Source organism: Macrotis lagotis, chromosome 2 (genome assembly GCF_037893015.1).
Source record: "Macrotis lagotis isolate mMagLag1 chromosome 2, bilby.v1.9.chrom.fasta, whole genome shotgun sequence".
NCBI lineage: Eukaryota > Metazoa > Chordata > Mammalia > Peramelemorphia > Peramelidae > Macrotis > Macrotis lagotis.
Window position 1 is genome coordinate 147,568,816 of NC_133659.1, and position 27,768 is coordinate 147,596,583.

General features: G+C 37.4%; 1 protein-coding gene across 3 annotated transcripts in view; it reads left to right on the forward strand.

The window, feature by feature from the left end:
- GNG4 (G protein subunit gamma 4) overlaps positions 1-27,768 on the forward strand; it is an 87,441-nt gene that overhangs the window by 34,403 nt on the left and 25,270 nt on the right. For all 3 annotated transcript variants that reach the window (XM_074220452.1, XM_074220451.1, XM_074220450.1), the window contains 2 exons: positions 18,766-18,906; positions 23,982-24,096. In XM_074220452.1, coding sequence (XP_074076553.1) covers positions 23,998-24,096 — 99 coding nt within the window. In that variant the 5' untranslated portion in view covers positions 18,766-18,906; positions 23,982-23,997. The remainder of the gene's footprint in view (positions 1-18,765; positions 18,907-23,981; positions 24,097-27,768) is intronic.

Below are 27,768 nucleotides of genomic sequence, written 5' to 3' on the forward strand. Positions count from 1 at the left end.
CAAGGAGGGAGAGAAAGGCTTTAGGAAGGAGCAGACAAGTGGAGAAACCAGAACTTTGGCATGTCCTCAATTTCTAGTTTGCTGTTTTGGAGACTTCAGAAAATTTCCCCTTAGGTGAGATCAGAGATTCTCTCTCTAGCTTCACTGAGATATCTTTCCATTCACACTCTGTATTATCTAATATATTCTAATCTGTATAGCTTCTCTCTTTTCTGTTTGATATTAACTTGCATAAATGGGTTTATTTGCTTGTCACTATTTATGATGATGATAGATAAATATGATGAAATGATCATGAAGATGTTTGTGCTTCGTTCTCAAAGACCAAGACATCATGGAGATGATGCCATGAATTGGAGTCACCAGCTTCACTTTCTCCCTAAGAGAAAAGTGGCCCCAGATATTGGATCAGAAGGCCTGAAGATGGCCTTGGATGCAAAGCAATCAGGATTAAGTGACTTGCCCAGGGTCATATAGTTAGTTAAGTAACTGAGGCCAGATTTAAACTCATGAAAATGAGACTTCCAGATTCCAATTATTCATTATGCTAGCTGACTATTTGTGAGTCTTTTTGTAAATGACATTTGGTTAGAAAGGACCCAGGCTTTCAGGTACAGCTTGAAGTACTACTTCTCTTTTGAGGGATAGAGATCAGGAAAGTGTCTCAAACCTAAACAACATTTTTATAGGATAAGGAAGTAATAGATATAATTTTAGTCCAGTATCCCTTTGCTGAAAAAAGAGCAGTGTGGACTGTCTTCATAGTCCTAGTTTCCTGTACCCCCTACAGGTAAGAATCAAAGTCTCCCTTGGAGACAGGTGAGTGAGATACCAGAGGTAGCTATACATCTCTCCCTGCTGCATTTGACCAAAACCATGAAAACATACACAGACAAAACCCCCTCAACACATCACCTCTCTGGAAAGAGGGAGGTATCTTTCTTCACATCAGTCCTCTGGAAACACAGTTGATGACTACACACCCCAGAGTTGTCTATTGCTTCATCTGTCTAGAAGCAGTGCTGCGTAGCAGTCATTCAGACAACTAGCTTTTAGTAAATACACTGTGCCTAAGGACTGAGGATGCAAGGAAAGGAAAAATCCCAAACCAAAATCCAGTCCCTAACTTCAAGGAGCTTCCATTTTGATGGGAGAGACAACAAGAAAACAACCGTGTACATATAAGGTATCGAGTTATATTAGAGTAGATAGAAGGTAATCTCCCGGGGGGGGGGGGGGGGTGAGAAAGAAGACCTTCTGCAGAAGGTAGAAGTTGATCTTAGTCCCTTTTTTAAAGAGATATTTTATTTATTTTTCTCCTAATCTTGCTTCCCTCTCCCCACCCCCCACAAAAGGCAGTCTGTTAGTCTTTACATTGTTTCCATAGTATGCATTGGTCTAAGTTGAATATGAGAGAGAGAAATCATATCCTTAAGGAAGAAACATAAAGATATGAAATATAGCAGAATTACATAAGTTAATTTTTTTACTTTTTGATCTTAGTCTTGAAAGAAGCAAGGGAAAGAGAGAAAGACAGAGAGTGCACATTCCAAGAATGGCGTGGAGATATTGTGTTTAAGGAGAAGCCACAAGATATCATTGGATCATAGAGGATCTAAGGAGTAAAGTTTAAGGAGACTGGAAAGGTAGAAAGGAGCCACAAGTAGAGAGCTCTCCTGGAAGAAAGGAAGACCTGACAGGCTATGTTGTCCTGGGCATATTGCACAACTTCTCAGTGTAAATCTCTAAAACTGTAGGTTGCAAAGAAAGTGTGTTTGGAGAGGGAGTCCCTAACCCTCATCCTCATTCTCATAATGAATTTAGGAGATGATAAATCATGGAACTTCTCAGAAAAAAATCAAAGATTACCTTCCAGACCTGTAATGGAAAAACACATGCTGGGCATAAGTAGGGTACAGCATGTTACCAAGAGAGCTTAATGTGCATGAAGTAGTCTGAGAGCTATAATTAAGGATATGTATGGCCAGAAGGATCAAAGAACTGGAGCCATTTAGTCTACTACCCTCATTTTATAGATAAGGATACTGAAACTCAAATGAATCACTTATTATGGTCATATAACTAGTAAGTATCAGAGGCAAGATATAAACCTAGGACCTCTGACTATAAACCCAATGATTTTTTTTAATTAAACCACATGATATAATAAAAATATTACTGGTATTAAAAGCAGAGGGCCTGAGTTCAGATACTACCTCTTTATGCTTGATCCTCGTGACCCTCAGGAAATTGTTTAACCTCTCTGAGTTTCCATTTTGACTAGATATCCTCCAAGGTCCTTTCCAGTTCTAGATCTATAATCCTAAGAGCAAAGGAGAAATATCAGGATGGATAACCTGAGTATTGTACTGGCTAGCAACAAATTACTATTATCATTATTTTATTATTATTATTATTGTAACTATTATCAGCATTTTAAAAATTATTCCTAGCTAACAAAATTGTTATTATGAATTATAAATTATGAATTCATAGCATTGTTAATAATGAAAATAATAACAAATAATAGCTTATATTTAAATAGTGTTTCAGGATTTACAAAGCACTTTACAAAGGTTTGCTCATTTTAACTTTCCAAAGATCCTGAGAGGTAGATACCATTATTATTCCCATTTTAACTTTGAGGAAATTGAAAGGCAATTAAGTGACTTCTCCAGGATCACACACCAAATAAGTATGAGGGTCAAATTTGAACTCAGCTCTTAGGTTCAGCACTCTATCCATTCTGCCTGAAGAAGACAAGGAAGGCTCTTGGTGCATTATCTTTATCTATCAATCTTGGAGCAGCTAGATGCTCCATGGATAGAGCAGTGACCTTGGAGTAGGCAGACAGGAGTTTGAATGCAACCTCAGATACTTGTCACTTACTGACAGTGTGACCTTGGGCAAGTCACTTAACCCTATTGCCTTGCATCCTGACCCAACTCTAGTCATCCTGATCCATATCTGGCCACTGGACCCAGATAGCTCTGGAGAAAAAAGTGAGGCTGGTGACTTAGCACAGCACCCCCTCACTCAAATCCAAATCACGCACTTGTCATATTACCTCCCTGATGTTGTAGTCTTCTTTGAAAATGAAGGACAAAAAAAAAATCTATCAATCTTAAGTTTGTAAAAACAACACATCTATTAAAAAATGAATTGGAATTTTACCCCATTTTCAAATTTAGGTCTACTTTTTTATCTATTTCAACAGCAATTCTAAAACTTTTTGATTTTTAGGAACACTCTAGTCAGACAGATGGACTACCTGACCATCTGCTCAATTTTCTCTCATTTGACAGTATGGAGAAGAAGGAGGAAATATCTCTTGAGGCTTTTTACCTTCATGAAATAATCAGTATTCTAGATATATTTTTAAATGCCTGTTCTAATTTCTACAATAACAACGAATTTAAAGACAGACAACTTAAAAAAAAAAGATTTAAGAACTCTGATCAGCTCTTCTGATAGACTTACTTAAGACAAAGAATGAACCACATTATAGGGATATGACCAATGTGGGAATTTGTTTGACTTGACCACTCATTATTTATTACAAAAGTCTTGTTTTTCTTTTTCAGTGGGTAGGAGAGTGACAAAAATTAAAATTTGGTCAAGTGACCTAATCAAAGTCACCCACACACACTTTGTCAAAGGTAATAATTGATTGAACAGGGATTAAAACTCAGAACCTTGGATACCGAATGTAGTGCTCTTTCTGCACTATCCCAAAAGCTCTCTACTGTCTTCTCCCCCCCCCCTCCAAAATTCTCTCACTTTCAGCCCTGCTTCATGTTCCCTTCTAAAAGGAACTATTCCTGGATTGTTCTCTTCTTTTCAAGCCTAATGCTGGTCAGACAAGCTCACTAACAGGACTGGAACAAACCAATTAATGATATTTAGACCTCCTTCTACCCTGTCTATACAAATCTTTGCTAGTTCATGAACCTCATCCCACCCCTTAAGCATGCATATCCCTAGACCTTCTCCCTCTCTATATACTATGGTCCCATAGATTTAATTATCACTCAGTTGAGTTCCTAACTGATGCAGTGGATAGAGTACTAGATGTGGAATTTAGTGGACTTGCATTTATAATCCTTCCTGAGACATTAACTAGCTGTGAACAAAGCATTCAACCATACATAGTTCCTTCATCTATAAAATGAGACTAATAGTAATACCCATTTCACAGATATCAATGAAAATGAGTCAAATTAAATTTAACAGATAAAATACTTAGCAAACCCTAAAGCACCTTACCAAATGTCATTATTGCCCATTCCACACAGACAATTCATAAATCTACAAAACCAGCCCAAATTTCTCCTCTGAGTTCTGGTCCTATATTTCCTTTTACTTGCTATACATTTCTGCCTCGGTTGTCCCACTAGTATTTCAACTTTATTGTGTCCAAAACAGAGCTCATTGTCTTCTTTCAAACCTGCCTCTTTTTCCTAAATTTCCTCTCTTTGGATAGAATCACCATGATTCAGTTCTGCTGGCTTAAAACCTCAGAATCACCTCTATTTCTTCTCCTCCCACATCCCATACTCAACTGGTCTGGGAACACTATCCAGAGGAGGATAGAGCAAAGGTTAATGACCAAAGAAAACAAAATGCAGAAATGAGTGATCTTAGCTTTGGAAAGAAACAGTTTTCCACTTGTTTGAAAAGATGATCTGGTACTAAATCTGTATCTCAAAGAGAAATGTACAAAAAAATTTATAGCAGTTCTTTTTGTGATGAATTGGAAAATGGAGGGGATTCCCTTCAGTTGGGGATGGTATATGACTATAATGTAAAACTATTTTCTTTAAGAAATGATGAGCAGGTAGATTACAGAAAAACCTGGAGAGATTTACATGAACTGATGCTGAGTTAAGTGAGCAGAACCAAGAGAACATTGTTCGCAGTAACAGCAACACTGTGAAATGATCAAGGATGATAGACTTAGCTCCTCTCAGCAATACGGTGTTCATAGACTATCCAATAGACTCATGGTGGAAAATACTATCCACATTCAGAGAAATACCTATGGAATCTAAATGCAGATTGAAGCATACTATTTCCACTTTTTTGCTTTTTGCTTTTTCTTTCTTGTGATTTCCCCTTTTGTTCTGATTCTTCTTTTACAATATGACTAATATAGACAACTAGATGGTGCAGTGAATAGCACACTGATCCTAGAATCATGAGGATCTGAATTCTCAAACACTTGACACTTACTAGCTGTGTGACCCTAGGCTTCACATCCAGGTCTGTCTCCAGTCATCCTGATTCATATCTGGCCACTGTACTCCATTGGCTCCAGAGGAAAAAATGAAGTTGGTGACGTAGCAAAGCCCCCTCACTCAAATCCAATTCGTGTGCATGTCATGGCATCACCTCCCTGATGTCATTGTCTTCTTCAACAACAAAGGATTAACAATTTGGAAATATATTTAACAAGATTGTATATGTACACATTGTATCAGATTCCTTGCTGTCTTGGGGAAAAGGGAGAGGGAAAAAATTTGGAACTCAAAATCTTGCAAAAATGAATGTTGAAGGGATGGCTAGGTGGCATAGTGGATAAAGCACCGGCCCTGGAGTCAGGAGTAACTGGGTTCAAATCTGGTCTCAGACACTTAATAATTACCTAGCTGTGTGGCCTTGGGCAAGCCACTTAACCCCATTTGCCTTGCAAAAACCAAAAAAAAAAAATGAATGTTGAGGGGTGGCGGCTAGGTGGCACAGTGGATAGAGCAGCGGCCCTGGAGTCAGGAGTACCTGAGTTCAAATCCAGCCACAGACACTTAATAATTACCTAGCTGTGTGGCCTTGGGCAAGCCACTTAACCTCACTGCCTTGAAAAAAAAATGTATGTTGAAAACTGACTTTATTTGTTTGGGTTTTTTTTCTTTTAGGTTTTTGCTAGGCAGTGGGGTTAAGTGGCTCGCCCAAGGCCACACAGCTAGGTAATTATTAAGTGTCTGTGGCTGGATTTGAACTCAGGTACTCCTGACTCCAGGGCCGCTGCTCTATCCACTGCGCCACCTAGCCGCCCCGACTGTCTTTTGTAAAGAAAAAATTTAAAAAAAAGATGATCTGGTATATATAAATATGCCCAAACTGTAGAGTTAGAACATTCTTTCTCAGAGCTAGTCCCAGAGGAAAAAACCAACATCCTTCATTACAACTGGCCAGGCATCCATCTTTGCTTCCACTCTTTCCTGGGGTGGGGGTGGGAGAACCTACCTGTGTCTCAGTGTTCCATGTAGGAAGTCAATTGTTCTTTCAAAGCCTCTCCCTATAGCTAGTGCACTGTAACAGCAGCTTAAACACTTTTACCCCTTTCTCTACACTTGCCCCCATTTTTCTTATACATGGTAACATGATTCAGTCAGGGTTCCATGACTGTTCTCATGTGAACTAACTCACTTTGCTCTCTTTCAAGTTCAAAGATTACATCCTTAACCTTCTCCAGCTGCTTTGTAAATGTGGACTGTTGAGAGACAGCATGATCACTTAATCTTTATAAACTTGATTCCTTGTCTATACAAAGAAGATAATGTTTGTACTACCTACCTCATAGGGATATGATCATAGAGTCAGAGGTTTAGAGCTGTAAGGGACCTTGGAGATCACCATGTCTAACTCCTATTGTGAAGTTTCCAAGAGATGATGTCCACAACAAATTTCTGTAAGCAGAAATTAAATATAAATGGCAGCTATTATTGTTGGTAGTAGTAGAATAAAAATCATACTCTTAGAACTGAAAGGGATTTTAAAGGGCATTTAGTTCATTTCCTCTTTGAAGCATGAATTCCCTCTAAAAGAAGACCACTTAGTAGGGGACAGATGAATAGACCTGCATCAATTCAACATTATTGGAAAAACTCAAGGTGTTATTTTTGAATATGAAGTTCAGTGTTATTAGAATTACAAATTCTAATATCGATATTATCTTCATTGTCTCCATTGTGGGCTACAAATTTCCCCAAGGGCAGAGACTATGACTCACACAAACTCTAAACTGAAATACAATGTGAACACTCTATAGACAATCAATAAAAGTTTGGTAGCAATTGTGGGCCTTGTGACACAGTCTTCTTTCTTCATTTTTGTAAATCATATCCCTGAATGAAGCCTAGAGCTGTTTAATTAACTGAAACAACTTTTTGCCATTTAATTGATAGGGAATTGCTTTTTGGATTCATGATAAGCTCCTAATCCCCTGCCCCTAATCTTTCCCTTCAACTCTGAAAACTCAGGCCAAATAGAAAATTGCAAGTCTAACTTGGGGTAAAGGGAGACATGGAAAAAAGGGAAAGGAGCTAAGAATTGGGCATTATGGTTTGGAAAGAGCATCCATCTGAGAGGACATCAGCATTCAAGTTGCACTTATTTCTCTTATTAACTTTTTTACCTTGGCTAAATCACTTGATTTCTTTGAGCCTCAGTTTTCTTACCTTAGGTATAATGTTACTTTATCTATCACCCTGGACTGCTGTGATTAAACACTTTATAAATTAGCTATCATCAATAAGATTTGGGGAACCTATCTTTAAAGTTAAACCACTGGCTAGTTGGCAAATAAAGGAAACATAAAAAGTAAAAAAAGATTTAATTTAGGAAGAAGAATGAAGGAGATTAGGGAGATTAGGGAGTAGTGGATTATGAGAGGCAATTAGGTTATTCAGTGGATAGAGCATGAGTCTCAAGAAAGACTTGAGTTCTAATCCAACCTCTAGATGCCTGGTCTGAGAAAGTCATTTAATCTCAGTTTCTTCATAAGTAAATCAGGATAATAGTATTAACCTCCCAAGGTTATCATGAGAATAAAATGAGATATTTGGAAAGTGCTTTGCAAAATTCAAAATGCTACATAAATTAGCTATCTGTAACAAAAAAGACTACTTTCAAATCCTGGATATTTAATGACTATGTAAAATTTGGCCAATTTCTTTGATCCTCAGTTTTCCTCATCTATAAAATAGGGATACCTGTAGTACCTTCTCAGAAGTAGATACAAATGAGATAATAGATGAGAGAACTTTACAAACCTTAAAAATATTGTATAAATTATTGATTCTATTTGTTAGAGTAAATTATTACAATTAAAAAAAAGGAAAGTGGGCCACTATTGTTGTTCTCTTTCTAAATCTGCCTGCTAATTTGTCTTCTTTTTTTTAAATCATCTCCAATTTTTTTCCATCCATTGAGGAAGAACAACAAAGAGGTATTAAGGCTTGGCAATAAAATAACAGAAACTCAGAGATGAATCTCACCCCCATAACTCTACAGGCAGGAATCATACAGACATGGTGCTTCCTGGCAACCTCATTCCTTCCTCTACAGTCCGTGATGGTACATACCATCTTTATTCTTGTTCTTGTTTAGCATCTGTGTGATTAGATGTTATTAAATCAGGCAGATGCTATCAGGCAATCAAGATGCAAATTGAGTAATTGAGACCCAAATTACAAAATGTCTCATGCTTTACTAGCACCCGTATTTAATTTGTGCAATGATTCAAGCATCTATGGAAATGTGGTACAATCAATAAGGATTCTTTCTGAGCCATGCTGGTCTTCAATACACATCCAAGGGGTGTATAAAAACCAAACATTGTACCTGCTTCCCCTGGATCACTAAAGTCTCCTTTCCCTATGGATCTGGATATCCAAGTAGCATCTGACCTCTTCAAAGATGAGTATAACTGACCCTCCTAATAGGATGGTTGTGACCAAGAATAAAAATTATAATTTTCAAGTACATTTTTATAATCCCCTCATTTGTAAAAAGGGCACCTAGGTGGCACAGTGGATAGAGTGCTGGGCCTGGAGTCTGGAAGACTCCTCTTCCAGAATTCAAATCTGCCCTGAGATACTTACTAATTATGTGATCCCAGACAGGTTACTTAACCCTTTTTGTCTTAGATTCCTCAACTGTAAAATAAACTGGAGAAGAAGATGGTAAACCATTCCAGTGTCTTTGACAAGAAAAACCTAAAAAAGGGTTACAAAGAGTTGGACATGACAGAAAAAATTAAACAATAATAATATCTGTAAAATGGAGATGATAAGGCTCCTTGTCTCTTTAATAGCATTACCAAGAGGAAAGTATTTTATAAACCTTACAGCTTAAACCCTTTAAAATAAGTATTTTTTGAGTAAGTTTTAATTGATGTCTTATGTTTCTTACATCATTCTAGTAATCATGAGTATTCTTCCCTCCTCCTCCCAGAGAGCTAACCCATGTAGCAAACAATACTGTTTTTAAGAGGAAAAAAAATCAACAGAACTAATATATATTTAATTTTAGAAAGGTTTTATTTTATTGATTTTGTTTTACAATTTTTCCCCCGATCTCACTTCCTTCCCCCACCTCCCCCACAGAAGGCAGTATGCTAGTCTTTACATCATTCCCATAGTATGGATTGATCAAAGTTGAATATGATGAGAGAGAAATCATATCCTTAAGGAAGAAATATATAGTATAAGATATAGCAGAATTACATAATAAGACTTTTTTTTTTAATTAAAGGTAATAGTCCTTAGTCTTTGTTCAAACTCCACGATTCTTTCTCAGGATACAGATGGCATTTTCTATCACAGACACACCAAAATTGTGCCTCCTTACTGCTCTGTTGGTATGAGCAAGTCCATTAAGGTTGATCATCACCCCCATGTTGCTGTTAGGGTATACAGTGTTCTGGTTCTGCTCATCTCACTCAGCATCAGTTCATGCAAATCCTTCCAGGCTTCCCTGAATTCCCGTCCCTCCTGGCTTCTAATAGAACAATAGTGTTCCATGATGTACATATACCACAGTTTGTGAAGCCATTCCCCAATTGATGGACTTCCCTCAGTTTCCATTTCTTTGCCACCACAAACAGGGCTGCTATGAATATTTTTGTACAGGTGATGTTTCTACCCTTTTTCATAATCCCTTCAGGGTATACCCAGTGGTGATGTTGCGCTGGATCAAAGGATATGCACATTTTTATTGCCCTTTGGGCATAATTCCAAATTGCTCTCTAGAAGGGTTGGATGAGTTCACAGCTCTACCAACAATGTATTAGTGTCCCAGATTTCCCACATCCTTTCCAGCATTGATCATTGTCCTTTCCAGTCAAATTGGCCAATCTGAGGTGTGAGGTGGCACCTCAGAGATGTTTTAATTTGCATTTCTCTAATAATTAATGATTTAGAGCAATTTTCCAGATGATTATGAATTGCTTTGATTTCCTCATCTATAAATTGCCTTTGCATATCCTTTGACCATTTGTCTATTTGGGAATAACTTATCTTTCTTTTAAAAATTTGACTCAGTTCTCTGTATATTTTAGAGATGAGTCCTTTGACAGAAACACTAGTCATAAAACTTTTTCCCAATTTGCTACATTTCTTTTGATCTTGACTACAGTGGTTTTATTTGTGCAAAACTTTTTAATTTAATGTAATCAAAATTATCTAGTTTGTTTTGAATGATGTTCTCCATCTCTTCCTTGGTCATAAACTACTTCCCTTTCCATAGATCTGACAGGTAAACTACTCTTGATCTTCTAGTTTGCTTATAATTTTGTCTTTTATGTCTAAATCCTGTATCCATTTTAATATTATCTTGGTATAGGTTGTGAGGTATTGGTCTCCAAGTTTCTTCTATACTAACTTACAATTTTCCCAACAGTTTTTATCGAAGAGAGTGTTTTTATTCCAATAACTGGACTCTTTCTTTGGGTTTATCAAACAGAAAATTACTATAATCCATTCCTGCTATTGCATCTAGTCTATTCCACTGATCCACCACTTTATTTCCTTTGCCAATACCAGACTGTTTTGATGACTGATGCTTTATAATATGATTTTAGATCTGGGTAGGGCTAAGCCACCTTCTTTTACACTTTTTTTTCCCATTAAATCCCAGGGGATTCTCGACTTTTTATTTCTCCATATGAATTTACTTACAGTTTTTTCTAAATCATTGAAGTAATTTTTTGGAATTTTGATTGGTAGGACTAACCAAGTTTAATTTTGGTAGAATTGTCATTTTTATTATAGTTGCTTGGATTATCCATGAGCAGTTGATATTTGCCCAGTTATTTAAGTCTGATTTTATTTCTGTGAGAAGTGTTTTATAATATTAATACTATATTTAAAAAAAGTCAAAAATATGTGCAAAAAGTGAATCTCCCACTTCTATGAAGCAGGGGTTCTTAGCTTCTGTGTCATGGACCTCTTTGGCAATCTAGTGAAGCCCATAGACCTCTTACAGAATAAGGCTTTCAAATAGAGTAGTTAATGTAGTGTGGTATATGGAGCATTGGACTTTGACACAGCAAGATCCGAGTTCAACTTTGACTTCAAGTGCTTACTAACTTATGTATGACCCTGGGCAAGTCACTTAAATTCTGCTTATTCAACTGTAAATAGTGGCAAAGCAACTATCTCCTAGGCTTAGTATATCAAATGAGTTAATATTTTTAATGAAAAGTGAATGACACATAGCAAGCACTTTTATAATTTCCTATGCTTAGCATAGTCTCTGGAACATAGTAGGTGCCATTATAAATGTTAACTCCTACTATTATTAAATGCATATAATAAAATACACAGTAAACTAATCACATTTAAAAAAAACTATATTGGGGTGGCTAGGTGGCGCAGGTGGATAGAGCATGGGTCCTGGTGTCAGGAGTACCTGGGTTCAAATCTGGCCTCAGATACTTAATAACTTCCTAGCTGTGTAACCTTGGGCAAGTCATTTAACCCCATTGCCTTGCACAAAACAAACAAAAACTATCTACAGTCAAAAAGAACATAATCACTTTCCAGCTAGGGATGGATTTAAAAATAAAACATTTTCAAATTTGGGAAGTGTATAGACCACATTTTGAGGTATCTGCAAGACTATAAGATGATATGATATGATTTCTAATGGTGACAAAGGCCAGGCATGTCTAATATTACTGTGATCTGTTGCTTTATTCAACACTGAAGGAAATGGCAAATTTCAGATAGAGGTTAGGAAAAAGAAAGATATATTTTTTTCTCATCTGAGTTCACAGATCCCTTAATATCTATACAAGAATCCAGGTTAAGAACCCCTGCTCTTTGTGGTGGCAAAGAATTGGAAATCAAGTAAATGTCCTTCAATTGGGGAATGGCTTAACAAACTGGTATATGTATGTCATGGAAGACTATTGTTCTATTAGAAACCAGGAGGAATGTGAATTCAGGGAAGCCTGGAGGGATTTGCATGAACTGATGCTGAATGAGATGAGCAGAACAAGAAAAACTTTGTACAACCTAACAGCAACATGGGGGCAATGGCCAACCTTGATGGACTGGCTCGTTTCATCAGTGCAACAACCAGGGACAATTTGGGGCTGTCTGCAATGGAGAATGCCATCTGCATCCAAAGAAAGAACTGTGAAGTTTGAACAAAAGACCAATTTGGGGGGGGGGGGACCTGATATCTCATTGTCTGATCTTGCTATCTCTTATACTTTATTTTTCTTCCTTAAGGATATGATTTCTCTCTCATCACATTCAATTTGGATCAGTGCATACCATGGAAACAATGTAAAGGCTGACAAATTGCCTTCTGTGGGGGTGGGGGGAGGGAAGTAAAATTAGGGGGAAAATTGTAAAACTCAGAATAAATAAAAATCTTTATAATTCAAAAAAAGAACCCTGTTCTATAGAAATAGAAGCTATTTTTATTATTAATTATATTTGTAAGTTCATATCTAGACTAGAAATTTAACAAGCAAAGGCAAGAGGATTTCAAGGCTATATTTTAGGCAATATTTGTTTAATTTTTGCAAGGATATGAAAGAAGAATAGACATGCTTCTTTCATGTATGGGTAAAACCTTCCCTGATTTCCCCCAGATGCTAATGAGCTCTCTGGTTTGTTTGTACTATTATTAAGTTATATTATTAAGTTGTATTGTACTCTCTCTCACAATGGACTGCAAGCTCTTTGAAGGGAAGGATTTTTGTTTTGTTTTGTTTTTCATGTCTCCAGGGCCTACCCAATGACCTTGCACTAGGAGGCATTTAATAAATGCCAGCTGAATTAAATCCCAAACCACCCCCCTCCCAACAATTACTGCCTTCCCTTTCTCAGATTTCCTTCCACACTCTATTGTGTTTATTCCTATTTTCATGTTTCTCCTTTATTAGAATTTAAGTATCTTGAGGATAGACTGTCCTTGCCTTTCTTTATATTCCCTTTTCTTGATATATAGTAGGTACTTAATAAATATCCGTTAACTCACTGACTAGACATATACACACACAGATACACATATATACAAGCATGCAAACATAAATTAAAATCATGGCTAAATACCATCTAGAATCTGTGACAGTGAAGCTTGATTATGAATTAATTACGATTTCCTCTTCCTCCTCACCAAACTTCTCTTACCTATGTTCAGCCCTAGTCTGTCCTCTTACCAAAAATCCCAGACCACCAATTGCCTTTTGGATATTTCAAGCTGAATGTCCTAATTCTATCTCAAACTCAATGTTGTCCAAAACAGAACTCATTATTTTTCCCTCAAATCTCATGGCTCTTCCAAACTTCCCCATTTCTGTTAAAGGCATCATGATCCTTCCAAGATCTCAGTTTCATATTGTCAGCATTATCCTTCATGAGTCTTCCCTGCCCCCGCAGCAGCCTATTTATCCAATCAGTTGCCAGATCTTGCTATTTCTACCTCTACAATGTCTCAAATCTAACTCCTTTACTCACACAACTTCCATCTTAGTGTACACAATTTTTGCCTCTCACCTTGATAATTCTAGCATCTTCCTAAGTGTCTTCCTGCCTCAAGTCTCCCCCCATTCCAGGCCATCCTCCACGTTGCTGCCCATGTTATTTTCCTTAATAACAGATCTAATCATATGACTATCTCTTCTCTACCAAATGGTTTCCTACTGCCTCTATGATAAAACATAAACTTTCCTATTTGGCTTTCTAAATTTCACTATTTAGCCTCAGTGTTCATTGTACTTCTCCTGTACTCTGCTATCCAACAAAGCTAACCTCTGTTCCTTACCCATGTCTCTTCCCTCACCAAAGGGGGCCCCTGTATCCAAGATGCACTCTTGTATCACCTCTACACCCTAGAATCTCTTTCCTTTTCACATGCATCTTAAGCACCAGTTCCTGATCTCCACAACTGCTCATTCCCTCTTCAAACTGTCTTGTATTTAACTATTTTATAATTATTTTGCTTTATTTTTTATACATTTGCTCTGACTATACTTAAATAGATCATTGTTCTCTCCCCAGCAGGATTTAAGCTTCTTGCGTATAAGAGTTAGTTCATTTGTTATATTGGTAGACACAGCATACTGCCTGTTAGATTCTCTTGTCAAGATAAACCCTCACCAATGTTGTATAGATGTGTAGTCAAGATAGGCTGATCTGGGAATAGAAACTGAGTCTTCAAAATATAGACAATGTTGAAGAGGCCTATCTATTCAAGATCATTTGTCTCTTGACTTGGAGTGCCAGTAGAGCAGCATTACTAGTCAGCCCAACCATCATTAGTGTTAATTGAAGAAATGTTGAATAAGCCACTGAAGAGCTGGTACAATCCAGAATTCCAAAGAGGTGAAACGATAGTTGGAAAATATTAAGAGACTCCTGTAGCCTCATTTTAAAGCCTCAGCCCAGGAAGTATTGTCCTTAAGGCAGAAAAATATCCTTCTCCATTCTCTGAATAGGCAGTCCTTTCTGTCACTCTCATGGGAATGAAAATGGTGGAAAAGTAGAACTTTGACTTAGGGAAATGTGGTTATATTGGAAATACTGCAGTTGGCTCCTGTGCACTAATGGAAATACCAATAAGTTCCCTCCCCCCCCAAAGAAAAACCCACCCATAGATGGAAAGGAATTTTAATAGAATGCAAGTAAAGAAAAAAAAAAGAAATGAGTGAATCAGTTAATGGTTTTTAAAACAGGCAGCCCCAAAGCTAAAATTCAAAGATCATAGAGAAGAAATGAAACAACATAAAATTAGAGATTTAGATAAATAGCTACTTTTCCTTTCCCATTCTGCCCTACCCCCATATAAAAATAAATAAATAAAACAATAAAATCCCTCAAGCTTAATAAGGAGGAAGTTCTGACAAAAATTAAAATTAAAAAGTATACTCTAGAGGTTCCAGGCAATGGATAGGCAGGTCAAACAGAGGAAATGAGAAACAGTCAAACAGATCCCCTGATATTCAAAACCAAAGTCAGTTTGGGCCAAGCTAAAATTAAACTTCTTCTCTTGTTCCATTTAATCTCAGGCTTTGTTTTTTAAACCTTTTGAGAGGTATAGGGACTAGACCTTTGCTCTCAGCTGAGGAAATTCTTTTCAGCATCAATGGACACCTTCTGTATATAACTTATCTTAAAAATCTGCCTAGAAAAATGAGAAATGACTTGTCCACAGTCACACAGCCTGTGTGTGTGTGTGTGTGTGTGTGTGTGTGTGTGTGTGTGTGTGTCAGAGACAGGAGTTGAACCCAGGTCTTCCTGAATTCAGGCTAGGCTCCTGATCACTATATCACACTGACTCTTAAACAAAGACCCTTGAGGATATATGTGTGTGTGTCTGTGTGTGTGTGTCTGTGTGTGTGCATGATGACAGGTGATTTAAAAAATATCAGTGTGTGTATGATATTAAAGTTACCTTCCACTCAATATTGTTATTTCCTCTCTGTTTGGTCAGTGTATTAAGTATTAATGAACATAGGAATAGAAATTGTGGTTGGCATTTTGGAGGGAGGCAGTTGTGGATATAAGTCACTTATCCACAGGAAAAGTCCACTTATCCAGGGTTACACAACTAGTAAGTGTCTGAAGCCAAATTTGAGCTCAGGTTTTACTTACTCCAGTGCCAGTTCCTCTATCCACTGTACTACCTGGCTGGTCCTCACCATTTTTTCAATGGCTGCCATTTTAAAAGTAATTTGGAGCTAAGCGGCTAAAGTGACTAAAATATATAAAGTGACGTGAAATACATAGACTATACCCAATAAAATGGTATAAGCCATACCTTTGACCCAGAGATTCTTTTACTGGTTTTATACTCCAGGAGGCCATTGATACGAAGAAAATTCCCAATATACCAAAAAATCTAGAACAGTAACATTTGTGATAGCAAAGAATAAAAAATGAAGTAGATGTCTATTGATCCACAAACTATGGTACATTTGGAATATTACTTCTGAAGGAACTGATGCAGAGTGAAGCAAACAAATTAAAAAAAATATACACATGACTATAACAATGTAAATGGAAAGAACAATCACAAAAAATACAAATTAATGTTGTAAAATTATAAAAAAAATAAGCCTGCTGATAGAAGAGGTGAAAAGATATCCCATCCCCTTTAACAGATATGAAAATCTACAAATATTTTACATTGTACATATTTTAAGATTTTTTTCAACAAATTGATCAGTTATGATGATGATCTCTTTCTTTTTAACTTTAAAAAGTATTATTTGATATGGCTCTCTGGGAATGAGATGGGGAAGGATACTGGTAGAAATTATGATGGAAAAAAGATATCAATAAAAACAATACTTTTTAAAATGATAGTTGGAGTACCACATGTATAGAGGAGAGCTCTTCAATAGATCTAAGGCCAGGGGTGCCTTTAATTTACATGCAGGGTTTCAGATAGTCCCGATTTCAAGACTAAATGATAATAGCTATATTTACATAGCACTTTTCATTTTACAAAGCACTTTCTTGTCAACAGTTTTCACAGTTGAGCAAGTATGATTATCTCCATTTGATAGGCAAGAACCTGAAACTCAGCCAGGTTAAATGACTTGCCTCAGGCCATCCACTGGCCAAGCTGGCACAGCGATGGTTGGGTTCCTGGTCAGGGCTCTCTGCACTACACCATGATGCAGCTAAGAGAAGGGGTACTTTTAATAAAGTTTTGCAAAAAAAAAAATATTCCTTGTTAGACCTGGTTTTGGTCATTATAGCTACTGGAAAGATTCTAATAGACTCCAGAGCCAGTCAACAAGTGTTTACTAAGCACCTTATTGCTATGCTTCAGGCCTTATTCTAAGTACTGGGAATATCAAAAAAAGGCAAAAGATAATCCTGCTCTTAAGGAAAGCAAGATTAGACAACATGATACCAACCATACATAAACAAGATATATATGCATGATAAATTGGAGATGGAAAGGGGGATTGGGAAATGCTTCCATGAGGTGAAGTTTTCACTGGGATTTGAAGGAATCTAGGAAATCTTGGATGTGGAGATGAGGAGGGAGAGAATTCCAGCATGGGAAACTGCCACTGAAAATGCATGGAGGTTAGGAGATGAAGCTTCTTGTGCTAGGGACTGTAAGAAAGAAAGTCACTGGATTCCAGAATATGTGGAGATATGCAAGCTGAAAAGACTGGGGAGTAGAAGGGGACCAGCTTATGAAAGTTTTTGAACATCAAGCAAAGATTTTATATTTATTCTAGAGATGATAGGGAGCCATAGAGTTTATGGAACAAGGTGAGTGGGTAGGGATTAGGAATAACATGCCCAAATCTACACTTTATGAAGATTAATTTGGCAGCTGATCAAAAAATGGACTGGAGTAGAGAGAGATTTGAAGCAGGGAAACTTCAAGCCATTGCAGTAGTCCAAGTATGAGATGATAGGGTCTGCACCAGGGTAGTCAAGAGTGTCAGAGGAGAGAAGGGAAGATTTATTTACACACACAAACACATACACACATGTGTGTGTATATATGTATATGATGTTATGAATGTGGAAGGCTTATCTAGGCAGCAAAGTAGATAGTGTAAGCCCTAGAGTCTGGAAAACCGGAGTTCATATCCAGCCTCAGACACTTGCTAGCTGTGTCACCCTGGGCAAGCCATTCAAACCTGTTTGCCTCAGTTTCCTCATGGGTAGAATGAGCTGGAGAAAGTAATGACAAACCCCTCCAATAACTCTGCCAAGAAAATATCAAATAGGGTCACAAAAAGTCAGACATGACTGAAACAATTAAACAACAAAAATGAATGTAGAAAGGACAGAATTAGGCAAATGATTAATTATAAGGGTTGAGACTAACTGGGAGGATGGTGATGTCCTGGATAGTAATAGAGAAGTTTGGAAGTTGGGAGCTTTAGAAAGGAAAGAAAATTATTTCTGTTTTGGACATTATGAGTTTAAGATGTCTGAGACATCTAATTTGAGATGTTCAATAAGTAGTTGTAATGTAAGTCTAGAGGTTAGGAGAGGTTAAGGCTGAATCAATAGATCTGAGAATCAGCATAGAGATTGCAATTGAAGAACACACAATGTGAACAAAGATGCACAAAGGATCCTGAGAAGTGTTCAGAGATATTGAAGAAAAATCAAGAGACATCAGTGACACAAAAAAAAACTAAAGAAAAAAGGATGATAGATAACCCTTCCACATTCATGAATGAGACTTGAGAAAACACATTAAGTTGATTTGGCAATCAAGAGATCATCAGTAACATTGAAGAAAGTAGTTTCTAGGAAAGACCCAGTCTATGGCTGTTCTAGGAGGTATACTCTCTCCAGACTCCACCTGCTTCCATAACCCTCACCTTTCCAACTTGAGCAGTATTATGTAATCAGGCCTGGTATTTCCATGGGAAAGGGGAAAAAGCAGAGTAGTTTGTGGGCGGGTTGTTGGGTTTTTTTTGACATTTCAGAGAGGAAAGCTTTCTTTTCCCATTTCTAGCCCTTTCTTTGGTTGTTATTTCAGATGAGACTCCTATTAGAAGCCTTGCTTCAGCATTGATCATATATACTTTGCTACCATTCTGTGGATCTGCATTGATAATTCTATACCTCCAGATTACTGTGATCCATCTGCTCCAGGTCACTGGACCTGCCCTGATAACAGGTAAGAAAATTGACATGTTTGTGATTCTGTGGTCATTCTGACTAGATAGTCCCTAAGACCTATGAGTTTCTTGCCAATGTGTACAGAATGTAAGGGAAGAGACAATTCCATTATATTAACTTCATTCTTCTTTTGCCAGTGCTCTTGGTCTCATTCCAAGTGAGGGTCCATCCCACCACCACCTCTCCAGGTTTCTGTGGCAAAAATTGGGCTACCAGAAAGATCTCTTTGTAAAATTTCAATGCCCCCTTTTCATGGAGATAGTGCCTTCCTGTAGGAGCTTGTTCCATTTAACATTACCTCAGATCATGGTGTGGATGTTGGAGGAGGATGATAGAGGAAACATTTTGGGTAAAACCATCCTTACTAGAATTTGGAGCTTACTTCAGGAAAATCCCAAACTATCCTCCTTTCAACTTTGTTAAATGGTGACTTTTGGTTATACCAAAGACCAAAGAAAATCTTCAATGAGAAAAGCAAATTGGAGATGCCAAGACAGGACAAAATGAAAACTGATATATTGGAAGGGAAAAGATAATAAGAAGATCAGACCTTTTTTAGAACAAGTTAGCAACATTCACTTAGTTTTCTTTTTTACCATTCTCCATAATTCTGTTTGGCCTAATCCACAATATAAGATGAGAGGGACCAAAAGGGTAGTGGTAGAAATCATCCCTATAGATGGAGTGGTGGGATGAGGAGAGCAGAGGAAGAGGTGGAACAAAGACAGGAGAATCTGTCCAATAATTCAGTGGAGTAGGATTTCTTGCATTCTTCCAGAGAAATCATATGTATGTGCAGGCTACATACCTGCAGTTACCCTAGAGGGTAAAGAGATTCTTGAGCAGAAATCACTGGATTTGGATCCTAGTCTTGGCTCTACCACTAAGTATCTGTATCTATGTGATTTGCTATAAATCATTTCATCTCTCTGGACCTAAATATCATCTCTAAAGCCAGTTTTTTTATGATAGTGTATCCCTATGCCCCTTCTGGATCTTACATTCTATGATCCTACATGAGAAACATTTCCTATATACAAAGAACTGTGGGAAATGGAAGGAAATAAAATATGGGATCCTGGAAATTTTGTTATTTACAAACTAATTATAGGAACAGAACTTGTATACACAAATGCATAAAAACAGTTTTCTTTAGCTTTTTTTTTAAACTTTTTTTTTAAAAAGATGAATAGTAATACAATAAAGATAAAAGTTTCGATGAGTTGGCCAGTGGTAAGAAATGATTAAGTTTTAGTATACTCCACATATACAGAGTTGGGTTTTTCAGTTTCATCTTTGCAATTTCCCCTCAGTCCTTAAGATAAATTATAGTATCAGAGTTAGAAGGAACCACAGAAGTCATCCATTAAGATTCCCTTCTCTCGTCTCCTCAACAAGCACAACAAGATCTACAATGAAAGGTAATCCACAGACTCCCGTTACAGCCCATTATATTGGGGTATTAGGAAATTCTGCCTTCTAGAACCAAACCAAACAAAAAAAATCTAATCCTTCTTCCACATGTCAGTCCTCCAGATAGTTGAAGAGAACTATGATGTCCAACTTCCATGAAATGCTTAGGCAGTTAAGTAGTGCAGTATAGAGTATGTGAAGACTCAAGTCTCAGATACTGACTATGTTGTGTGAACCTGGGCAAATCTTAACTTCTGTTTCTTAACATCAGTTTCCCCATATATATAAAACTGGAGATAATAGCAGCTCCTATTTCCCAGGATGGTTGTGTGATCAAAATGAGATGATGTTTATAAAGTATTTAGCAAACTTTAAAGTATTATGTAGATGTTAACCATTATCATCATCATCATCATCATCATCATTATTAATATTATTATTATAATAATCTCGTCTCTAGGTTAAAGATACCCACTTCCTTTGATAAAATTTCATATGTGAGCTTGAGGTCTTTCACAACCTTAGTTTCTCTGGACATCATTCAGTTTATTTAAACAGTGATGCTCAGGACTAAACATAGTAGTTCAGATGTTGCCTAGAACAAACCTAAGGCATCTTCATCATTTAAAAACCTTCACTAGATATCTATCAACCTATAGCTCTCCTCCCCTTATCAGCTCCATTTCTTAATAAAGATCTCTATAATCAATTTCTCCACTTATTCCCTGCCCCCCTCTCTCTGTCTCTACCTCTCTCTCTGTCTGTCTTTCTGTCTCTCTTTCTGTCTTTCTCTCTCTCTCTCTCTCTCTCTCTCTCACACACACACACACACACACACACACACACACACACACACACACACACACACACACACAGAGTCTTCTAAATGCTTAACAATCTGGCTTCCAGTTTCATTCAATGGAAACTGCTTTTTTAAAATTTCACTGATCTTTTAGTTGCCAAAACTAATGATTCTCATCTTTCTTGGTTTCTCTATGACATTTGACATTACTGATCATGATTCCTGGGTTTTATGACACTTCTGTCCTTTGATTTTCTTCCTATCCATCTAACCACTTCCCAGTTTCCTTTGTTGTATCTTCATTCATGTCATAACACTATTGATATCTCTGAAAGCTCTGTCCTTGTCCTCTTCCCTTTTCTCTATATATACTTACTCATTTGGTCATCTCAGCAATACCCATAGGTTCAAATATCATTTCTATGCAAATGATCCCCAGATCAATATATCCAGCTGGTTCTCATTGCTCTCTCTCTTAAACTCTTGACCCACATTACCAAATGCCTATTGGACATTTCAAATGGAAGATTTGATAAACATCTCAAACTCAACACATTCATCTTTTTTTTCCCCCCAAAACCCACCATCATTTAAACTTCCCCAGGCACCACTGTCTTTCCAGACACCCAGGCTCTCAATCTTAGCTTCATTCTTAACTCCTCATTCTCACTCTCCCTACAAAGCCTGTCAGTTGCCAGCTCTTACTGTTTGTTTCCCCACAATTTATTTCAAATGTAACTCTCCACTTACGTGACCACCGCTGTAGTTTAAGCTGTAATCACTTCTCACATCAACTGTTTCAATAGTGGCATAAATTGGGTTCTTTGCCTCAAATCTCTCCCTTCCAATCCATCTTTCATACAGCTGACAGTAATTTTTCTAAAGTACAAGTCTGACTTTAGACTCTCCCACCTCCCTCAATAAACTCTAAGGCTTTCTTTTGCCTGTCATTTTAAACTCTTCACAGCATGCTTCCTTCTTGTCCCCACATATACTCTATGGTCCAGCCAAACAGACCTCCTTACTATTCTTCACACAAGATGCTCCATCTCCTTTCTTTGTGACTTTTTACTTGGGTTATTCCTCATGCCTGGGATACTCTCCTTCCTTTAGTCTACCTTTTAGAATATCTTTTTTTCTCCTGTACTCAACCTCTAATGACTGGGAAAGTAAGATATGCAGTCATCAGTTTTTATTGCTAGGACAAGAAAAAATTATGCTTAAGGCAAGTGGCAATGTGACTTCATTTCTTTTGTAAGGAAAGAGAAATGGAAGCATTAGGAAAACTTGAAGCCACTGCCCTGGAGGTTCTGGACTAGGAAGGAGCAAACAAGATTAAAATGCTGAAGCGACAGGGTGCTAAGAGGGAAGAAGCATGCTAATTTCTTATTAAAATTCATTATTCTTGGGTCAAGAAGAGCAGGAGGGAGAGATTTGAAACTCAAAATTTTTTAAATTAATGTTAAAAATTTTAACATGTAATTGGGAAATGTTTAATGAAATAAATAAAAATATTTATTTTAAAAAGTAAAAAAATTATTATTCTTGCTAACCGGGTTCTAAGTTCAGTTGTTGCTCTGTTACTGAGGGATTCAAAGGACTATCAGTGCCCCCTCCAAATTTAGATCCCCTAGGGCAAAGTTTAACCATTCTGTGCTATATCACAAACTGTCTAAATAAGACAATTGCCTGAAAAATGAAAAATCCAGAGGAAAAAGACTGACTTGAATGCCAAAATAATATCTTCCTACCCCTTGCTGTGCAGTGATTAGAAATTATTTTTGTTCCTTACACAACATATCAAAGATTTGTCTTCGGTCAGCCTCCTACTGTCTCTGAGCCCTTAATTATGATGGCTCTCTCCAAATGCTTCTCGTTAGATGCAATTTAAGTCAGAGCATATGCTTTATAAATATGCCACCATAGAGCCCTTGGCATTGTATTCATCTGTTTGGGGGCCAGGAAAGTGGTTTCTCTACAGACAAAAGGAGAGATTATTCCTAAGGACTGGGCAGATAGATCAAGCAGGATGAGGACTGAAAATCAGGGCTATTGAACTTGGTCACTGATTACAACTGATCTAACAATCAGTAGAATGGTACAGGGAAGAGATGGATAGATAGATGGATAGGTGGATGGATGGATGGATGGATGGATGGATGGATGGATGGATGGATGGATAGAAACTTACAAGATAGATGATAGAGAGATGGAGACAAACTGACAGACAGATAGATAGATAACATGATAGAGATAGAGAGAGAAACTGACACATATGATGAGAGAGAGGACAGTCAGACAGACAAATTGATAGGCAGATAGATAGATAGATGATAGATCTCTTTTAATGAGACTCCCCCATGTATCCATTAGCCAATATTTGTCTTGTAAACCTCAGTACTCATCCAGGTCCCTGGAACTGTCCTCTCTTTTTATAAAGGAAAGGCAATTGACAGTTTTTTATGATGTACATGTTTGTATTTATATACTTGCTTGACATTATTTAAAGACAGCTGTCAAAAATTATTACCTCAATAATGCAGTGAATGACTTTTAAAATGTTATTGAAATAACAGGACATTTGGGTTTGTATATAAGCTTATGAGGTCCATTATAATAGTTACTAGAGGATGGTAATTAGGGATTTGAACTTTTCTGTTCCCATTTGTTGACAGTGCCCAGTTTCAAGGCATTTCATGATATTTGGTCAGTACTATACATATTGGTCATTACTGTTCCTATTCTTTTTGGAGGATAAAACATCACTTTTATTGCATGAGTGTTTACAATCTGGAGATAATAGGCACATCATTGCGCTTGCTATAATTTCTTTCTTTCTAATTCTCTAACTTTGACAGTTTCTGGGGAAACAGAATGAAAGAAGGCATGTCTAATAACAGCACAACCAGTATCTCTCAAGCCCGAAAAGCTGTGGAGCAACTCAAAATGGAAGCCTGTATGGACAGGATAAAGGTATGTGAGAGCCAGTCTTTCTACCAAACTGAACTAACACTTTGTTTTAGCTTTAAAAAATGAAATCTTTTTCCCATTCTGGCTGTTGCCAAATGTAATCATGTGAGATGAAAAACGTCACCCTGAAAAACATCCACCCAAGCTTGGCAGGCTGTAACATTTACAAACGAGTGTTTTTCTCAGACTCCTTAGTATGCCCAAGTATTAAAATGATGCAAAATACACAGTGTGCGTGAAATCCTAGAGGAGGCACCAAAAATAGCTTTGCATTCATCTCAGCTCTATTTAGCTCAGTTGTCATGCCAATAAGCAAGGAGAGTTTTTAACAATGAGACCAATCACAATTTCTCAGCCCGCACTGTGTATTCTAAGTTAGACAATATCTGATATCTTGACAAGGGCATCTTTGAGGGCTAAAGCATCAAAACTTACAACATGTTTATCAAATGTTCCTTTGGGAAATGAGGGGAAGGGGGCAAGAGAATCCTCCATGTGTTCATTGAGCTGAGTGGGGAATTCTTCAAACCGGGAGAACTGAAGCAGAAAGAAGGCAGCTATTCACCAGATGTTCTCTAGGGAAGCATGGGAGGCCAGGCAAAGACCATCGCATTAAAAATGCATCGCTGTTTTGATGAGTGGGATAGTGTTAGGAATCTGTAATGAATATGGACAAATAGGTAAAAATTCAGAGTGTCCTAGGTGGTTATCAAACTTTTCATTCTTCCTTATGCAAGCATCTAGAACTCAGAAAGGTTAGATACCCATCTGACTTCTTGCCTTTCACTGTCAAATTTCCTAGAAAAAAATGTTGTTTACACCTGATACTTCAAATTCCTTACCACCTACTTTCTCCTCAATTCCTTGCTGACTACATTCTCTCTCTCTCTCTCTCTCTCTCTCTCTCTCTCTCTCTCTCTCTCTCTCTCTCTCTCTCTCTCTCTCTCTCTCCACCCCCCCCCCCACCCTTTTCTTCTCCCCACCAACATTCTACTGAAACAAATCAAGGGTCTCCATTGACCAAATTCAATGATCTTTTGCTTTAGTTCAGCCTTCAATGATAATTTCTCTGACCTTGCTTTTCAGAGGCAGCACACTCTCCTGGTTTTTCTCCTGTCTCTCTAGCCATTCCTTCTGTGTTTCCTTCACTGTCTTTCTCATCCTCTTCCTGATACTTTAGGTGCATACTTCCCAAGGTTCTGTCCTTCATCCCCTTCCTTTCTCTTGCCAGTTTCTACTGTTTTATGATCTCATTTATGTTCGTAATCTCAGTTTTTCCTTCTATACAAATGTCTCATAGATATACATCTCCAGCCCTGTCCTCTCTTCCAAGCTCCACATCTGATTTTCAACTACCTGGAAGAATTATCCAACCTAGAAATCTCTTAAATACTTTAAAACCAGCATGTCTAAAACTGAGCTTATTCCAAAAGTATCTTCCTCCTTCTGACTTTACAGTTTTCCACCAGTGGCACTAACATTCACCTTTTCTCCTATGGAAGGAATATATTATTTTCTTTGACTTCTTCTTTGTTAGTTGTCATATTCAGTCAGTTGTGAAATCCTATCAATTTGACCTCTTCAGAATCTCTCATATCTATTCCTTTCTCTCTTTCTTTATTGTCTAGTGAGACTCTCATCACAATCAACTTGAATTATTGCATTACCTTACTAATGGGTCTTCTGCCTTCCTTTTCTTCCATGTCCAACCCATCCTCCAGAGTGTTACCTGAGTTGAATTCCAACACTTGAATCACTCTTCTGTTCAAAAATCTCTAGTATATCCATATTGAATAAGTGCAAATTCCTTATACCGATATTCAAGGCCCTCTGAAATCCAGTACTACCAACCTATCAACCTTGTCTCCAAGTATTACTCTCCACTCTCAGGGCAGCTAGGTGGTGCAGTGAATAGAGCACTGGTTTGGAGTCAGGAAGATGGGAGTTCAAATTCAACCTCAGACCCTTGACTAGCTGTGTGACCTTGGACAAGTCACTTAACCCTGATTGCCTCGTATTCGGGGCCATCTCCAGTCATCCTCATTCATATCTGACCACTGGACCCAGATGGCTTTGGAGAAGAAAGTGAGGCTGGCAATTTAGCACAGCACCCCCTCACTCAAAATACAATTCACATGCTTGTCATGATATCACCTCCCTGATGTTGTGGTCTTCTGCGAAAATGAAGGATAAACATATTTCTCAATCAAACTGAACTATTTTCTATCTCCTAATCCTATCTTCCCTTTGTTCCAACTCCATGCCTTTGTATATGCTGTTTCCAGTGCTTAAAATGAATTCTGCCTTCCTACCTTTACCTCTCTTAATCTCTATTGAAGTACTTTCTTTCCTTCAAAGCCCAATTAAGATGTAATATCCTCCATGAAACTTTTTCTGTTTTCCCCTCCTCTTCCTGTCTTCCTGGTGAAAATGTATTTTTAACATTTTGTCTGGGCTTCTCCTTTGCACTTAAACTACTCTTAATTGTATCATAGTTGTTTAGGTTCTTGTCCTTTCCCCATTATTTGTAAGTTCCTTGAGAAGTGGGATTATTTCATGACTGTAGATAATAGAGAGCTACTCTAAATCCCTGAAGAATGGAATGAAAATGGTATTTGAGATAAATTCATCTTGCATCAGTGTGCAGAATGGATTCAAATGGGGTAATATTGAAATCTGAAAATTAATTAGGATGCTGTTAGGTCATTCAGATGAGATGATGTAGCAGAAAGAATAAGAGGATAAGAAAGGAAGAGTAGAGTCTCAGGATATATATTTATCTAACCTTTGGCTACCATTGGTGGGTCCACAAAGGCTGGACTACTATGCCTACTCTCTGCTTTGTTCTCTTCTATACCTAGATATATGGGGAGTCCAAGATAAGCCTATCCTCAAGGAAGAGTTGAGATCCCCTTTTCTTATACATGTTGACTTAGGCATACTATAGAAAAATTGATCCATCATATCTATGCACCTCCTTAAAAATAAAGTGCTCAGTGTATAATATGAATGCAATATGGAACAAATAATTTATTCCCACACATAGAAAAGAAAAAAATTTAAAAGATTGTTGGAACAATTTTAAAAGGATTCAGTGGGTTAACTTATAACTACCACAATCTACTAGGAGATATACTTCATAAGATCATAAAGCAGTTTGCAAATCTGTTAATTACTCATTTTACATTTCACATTGTCTTGGCACTATCCAAATAACTTCTTCTACATCTACCAATAAGATGGTCAGATTGGAGCCTCCCTCTTGTTGAAAACCATCCTCTCCAAGAGAATTTGAGTATTTGCCTGTAACCTCTCTCCCTTGCCACTATTTAGCCTCAACCCAATGATGGGACTTAGGACTCCAGACCTCTTAAACTCAAAGTTTACCTCCATACCTCGATGTGTTTTCAGGATAGGCACTATTTTTCATAAGGGCAAGAAAGGACAAACATACAAAAATAGCTAAACATAAAAGAAACAATCCAGATTAATGTTCACGTAAAGGGGCAGCTATGTGGTGCAGTGATAGAGCACTGGCCCTAGAGTCAGGAGACCTGAGTTCAAATCAGGCCTCAGACACTTAATAATGACCTAGCTGTGTGACCTTCAGCAAGTCACTTAACCCCATTGCCTTGGAAAACTTAAAAAAAAAAAAGACTCATGTATAGAATATAT